Source organism: Lathyrus oleraceus, chromosome 2 (genome assembly GCF_024323335.1).
Source record: "Lathyrus oleraceus cultivar Zhongwan6 chromosome 2, CAAS_Psat_ZW6_1.0, whole genome shotgun sequence".
NCBI classification, from domain to species: domain Eukaryota; kingdom Viridiplantae; phylum Streptophyta; class Magnoliopsida; order Fabales; family Fabaceae; genus Lathyrus; species Lathyrus oleraceus.
This window is the reverse complement of record NC_066580.1, coordinates 9,981,621-9,987,011: the sequence shown is the minus strand read 5'-3', so window position 1 is coordinate 9,987,011 and position 5,391 is coordinate 9,981,621. Positions and strand designations below refer to the sequence as shown.

At 36.5% G+C, this 5,391-nt stretch overlaps 1 protein-coding gene across 1 annotated transcript; it reads right to left on the bottom strand.

The window, feature by feature from the left end:
• Positions 1-1,849: 1,849 nt before the first annotated feature.
• LOC127121632 (uncharacterized) lies at positions 1,850-3,207 on the bottom strand. The gene is made up of 3 exons (XM_051052089.1): positions 3,167-3,207; positions 2,027-2,612; positions 1,850-1,924 (listed from the first exon to the last, which is right to left on the bottom strand). The coding sequence occupies exons 1-3, from the start codon at positions 3,205-3,207 to the stop codon at positions 1,850-1,852; spliced, it is 702 nt and encodes a 233-aa protein (XP_050908046.1).
• Positions 3,208-5,391: the final 2,184 nt, after the last annotated feature.

Here is a 5,391-nt window from a genome sequence, read left to right as displayed (position 1 = left end):
TGATTGATTGTTGTGTGATTGAGTTTTATGATGTTGAGAGCACTTATGTGTTATCTATCATTATTGTACTTTTCCTCGTTATCATATTATGAATTGTATTCTCATCCTTGTTTTCTTATTGTGTTGGCTTTACACCTATGTTTGCAGATATTCAGGTAGAGAATTAGGAGCCTTAGATGCTATCGTGTGGAAGATGGCCCATGTCTTCTTTGTTTATCGCTTTCGGCGTATTGTCTAGTACTTGGTGTCACTCTGATAGTGTAATACTAGTACGGGGTCGTTGTTTATTTTATTCCGCTTATAGTTGAGTGTTATTGAACTAATTATTTTATTTCGATTAAAGAAATTTCTATTTTGAGACCATGACGAGATGTTATTAAACGTTTTAAATTCCGTTGCGATATGTTATATGATGAAAAATGTTTATGCTGAGAATGTGTGACACCCTTTGATGGAAAATATACTTAAATTATGTTATAAGATGCACTTGGGGGTTTTAGGGTTTTACATAGTCGTATCAGAGGAGGTCGGTCAATTCGGCCAGGTTGTGAACTAGTTATCATCCTTTGTGCGCGATGTAACACCATAATTCCCAACTCAACAATCAAATAATAAAACATGTATAAAAACATAAAGATTCACCAAGTAGGATATTACTCACATAATAAAAACATTTCAAGCCACATAATTAAAAAGTTAAATCATTTGATAAGCAAAGTAATTACAAAACCACTTGGCATAAAAGCCTAAACTGAATTATTAGTTTGAAAAGGTAGTTCTTTGTAGAATAAACCAAACAAAAAGATATGCAACACAAAAAATTATAGAACAGCCTGTTCCCCTCGTATTACGTATCAGAGCGACTCTGAATAAAAACCTGATGTCAAGCGACTAAAGAGGCACAACATCTTCCTTAACCTCAAGCTCATACTCAGGTACCTGATTATCTATTTGGTTCAACAAGACTTCGGAGTCTCCCATTGAAAGATAAGACCGATCTTCAATGGATCAACAACAATACCACCACTAGAAATCATGTGGCCAAGGAAACTCACCTTCTTCAACCAAAACTCATACTTAGACAATTTTGCATACAAATTCTTATCCTTCAAGGTCTATAGCACAACTCTCAGATTCTCTACGTACTCGTCATCCGATTTTGAATATATTAGAACATCATCGATGAATACAACCACAATTTTTTTGGATGGAATATTATATTCATGTATTCCATGAAAACTCCAGGTGCATTAGACACACCAAACAACATCACTTCATACTCGTATTGACCATACCTCATTCTGAAAGAAGTCTTTGGGATATCTTCTGGTTTCACACGAATCTGATGATAACCCGAATGTAAATTGATCTTGCTAAACACACAAGCACCTGCCAATTGGTCCATCAAATCACAAATCCTTGGAAGTAGATACTTATTCTTGATCGTCATTTTATTCAGTTGTCAATAGTCAATGCACAGTCTCATACTACCGTTTTTCTTCTTGACTAACAACACTGATGCTCCCCACAGCGAAACACTCGGTCGAACAAATGTATTCTCAAGAAGATCCTCTAACTATTTCTTCAGCTCACTTAGCTCTGAAGCAAACATCCTATAGGGATCCATCGACACCGAACTAGTGCCAGGTACTAAGTCTATAGAAAACTCCACCTCACGCTCTGGCGGCAATTCACCGATGTTATCTAGGAATACCTCAGGAAAATCACATACCACGGGTAGATTCATAATCATGATCTCGCTTCCCCTACTCAAGTACGCGAGTACCGTGAACACTTGAGCACTATCACTCAAGGACATCTCTACCTGTCTCACGACTATGAAACTCAACTATGTACTCTCTACGGAATCAAGAAACTTCACTAAATTATCAAAACAATTGATAAACACATGGTTGAACTCCATCTAATTCATTTCCAAAATAACGTCAAGTTGACTTAGAGGCAAACTCACTAAGTCCACCCCAAAGTTCCATCCAAAAATTGTTACTGGACAATTCAAACATACCAAGGAAATTGTCACTGAACTACTAGCTTGGGTATCAATGATCATACTACCATTCATAGTAGACACCTCTAACTTCAACCTCGACACACACGCAACAGATATAAAAGAATGTGCCACATCCATATCAATAATAGTAATCAAAGGAATATTATTGATAAAACAAATACCTCGAATTAAGTTAACTGACACAGTAACCTCTGATCCAAATAATGCAAAAACCTTCCCTCTAGACTGATCCTTCTTAGGTTTCTCACTCTGAGTACTAATATGACCCCACTCTCCATAATTAAAGCAATTCATATTATTACTGCTACACTCAACAACACGGTGACCTGACTTCCCACACTTGAAGTAGTTAACAGTTGTGCTCTTGCACCCAGGAACATAATTTCTATACTCACCATACTTAAAGCATCTCACAGAAGTAGGAGTCTCTCCCTCACTTCGCTTCTTCTCATATATAACCTTTTGTTTCCCTTTATCAGCTAGAGTACTGTATGACTTCCCTCGAATCTGAATCTTCCCTTTCCTTTCACTAACACTCTTGTAGTGAGTAGATCGGGCTTTACTATCCTTATCATAGATTCTGCACTTATTCAACAGTATAAAAAAGTTGTGGATCTCCTGATAACTAATACCCTGTTTGATCTAGGGATATAACCCGCTCTCAAACTTGATGCCCTTAGAACCCTCCACAACATCACTATTATATCACGGACAGGACTTCACTAGCTCCTCAAACTTTGCAGCATACTATACAATTGTCGAATTTCCTTGCTTCAACTCAAGGAATTCAATCTTCTTCTTGCTACGCACATCCTCAGAAAAGTATTTCTCCAAAAACTACGCTCTGAACACAGCTCAAGTTATCTTTGTACCAACCACATCTAGCCTCTAACGTGTATTATCCCACCAATACTCAGATTCCTCAGATAACATGTGAGTACCAAAAAAACCTTATGCTCCTCAGTACATGCCATCAATCAAAAAATATTTTCAATCTCTTTCGACCATGCATGAGCACCCTCCGGGTCATATCTACCCTTGAACATCAGTGTATTATTCCTCTAAAAATTTCCCAGTCCACGAAGCTCATCACCAGCCTGATTTTGTTGTCCATGCAACGCTTGGGCCACTGACTTCAAAGCATCAACAATTGCACCCTCGTTTCTTCCAGCCATTTTGCACACCATCAAACATACGTATGAGAAATAGTGTATAGACATTGTACACACATATGTCGCATACTAGGGAATAATTATCATGTTGAAACCTGGTCGGATGGACCAACCTACTCTGATACCACTATGTAACATCCTACTTCCTGACTTGGCAATTAAATAATAAAACATATATAAAAACATAAGTAGGATATTAATCACTCAATCAAAACATTTTGAACCATATAATTAAAAAGTTAAACCATTTGATAAGAAATGAAATTACAAAAACACTTGTCATAAAAGCCTCAACAAAATTATTAGTTTGAAAAGGTGGTTCTTCGCAGAACAAACCAAACAGAAAGATACACAACACAAACAATTATAGGACAACATGTTCCCCTCGTGTTACGTATTAGAGTGAACCAAATAAATACCCAAACGACAAACGACTAAAGAGGCACAACACCGTAACTCAACCTAAAGTTCCTACTTAGGTACCTAATTATTTGTACTCTAGAGGATCACAAACGCAATAACACAAAAATGGGGTGAGAATACATTCAAATAGTAAATGGTGCATCAATATTCATGATAGATTCACGTATCTACACAATCATCCACATAGTCAGAAAACACACCAACATCATGTATTCGTGTCTCACCTACAACACAAACATCCAATCACAGTCATGCAGAATAATACGACAACGAGTTGACTCATGTTCATCGTAGTCCCCACTCTGAACCGGACTCACAACTCAACTCTATATGCATGCAGTACCGACTCAACATTTGGTTATTCATATGAACCAAGTCCAAATCTCTGTGAACCTCGAGCCCCCACTCTGACTTCTAAACCCCCACTCAAGGCTTGGGACAATTCACTAGTCCCCACTCTAAACTAGCGAACATGCCTTTTTCACAACAATGACACATATGACGAATGTCATACAAAATGCAGTACAATTCACTATGACTATATATAATTACTCGACACAACAAATGCAATACAACCCCTTTCTAATTGTAAACAAAATATATTTTTACTGCATCTATAATGACTCATACACGTCTTGTTAACACAAATAAGCATCACATCATACTTTCACTTTTATCACATATGTGCACAATTACACATAACTCACCTATATGCATAATATTACATAATTAATTACATACATTTAATTAATTATCTCGTACTCAACACAAAACACCAAACAACATCCAATCACTGGCCACTCGGTATAACCATTCTCATATCCAAACTCAACTAGTCAAAACATGCATTATGACTCAATTATGGGTAACTCATCACCAGGATGATGTTGTCACCCTCCTCATCACCTAACACTTCACACTGTGACGACCTGGAAAGACTACACTCTCCTGGAGGCCATGACGACCTCCCCGTCATTTTCCTGACGCCCGTCACCCTGCTAATAAAGGTAGAAAAATCGTTCAGCTATAGAAGAATCTCAAAAATCCTCAAAAATCACTCCAAAGTCTACCAAAATAGTGCATAAAGATCACCCATATAATTACCACATAATAGCACATTAATTCATATTAATCTAACATGTTATTCCATTTATTTAACCCAAAAATCTAGAATTTATTTGTGCTTTGAAATTCCCAACTTTTATGCCAAACCCATGTTTATGAACAACAATAGATGCAACAATCACACCACATACAATGCATGGATATTGCAATTAATCATGGCATAAAACAGAATTGAACTCATATTATTCATCATAACACCCAATCAACACAAAGAGAAAATTCTATCGGAGGTTAAGGAAAACCTCTCTACCCTTTCATGAATTAAGCACCCATAGATGAAGAATTCCCCCTACCTTGTAATTCTAGAAAATTCGGCAAATCAGTCTTCAAGTGATATTTTATCTTAAGCACTAACACACTCCTTTTCAAGCTTTTCTCCAAATTTCCTTGTTCTTCACGTACTGAAGAAAAATCCTCTAAAAACCTAATTTTGTTCTAGCTTTTAAAATATATACTATTTTATTTAGTTTCTCTAATTCACACTTTTTACCCAACGCAAACTCAATTTATCACTCACCACTAAACTCTCACAATTACCATAGTTGACCCAACTCTACAAATGCTTCCCAATTTCCAATTAAATTATTAATTAATTTAGTTAATTCCCACTAACCTAATTAATTAACACCAAGCATTACA

What these genes read in the sequence shown, in the direction of transcription:
- LOC127121632 (XM_051052089.1), bottom strand. Translation starts at nt 3,207, where the DNA reads ATGGCTGGAAGAAACGAGGGTGCAATTGTTGATGCTTTGAA. An exon ending in GCAATTGTTGATGCTTTGAA is followed by an intron (nt 2,613 to 3,166) that starts GTCAGTGGCCCA and finishes GAATAAGTGCAG; the next exon opens with AATCTATGATAAGGATAGTA. An exon ending in GTTCAGTGACAATTTCCTTG is followed by an intron (nt 1,925 to 2,026) that starts GTATGTTTGAAT and finishes GAAATGAATTAG; the next exon opens with ATGGAGTTCAACCATGTGTT.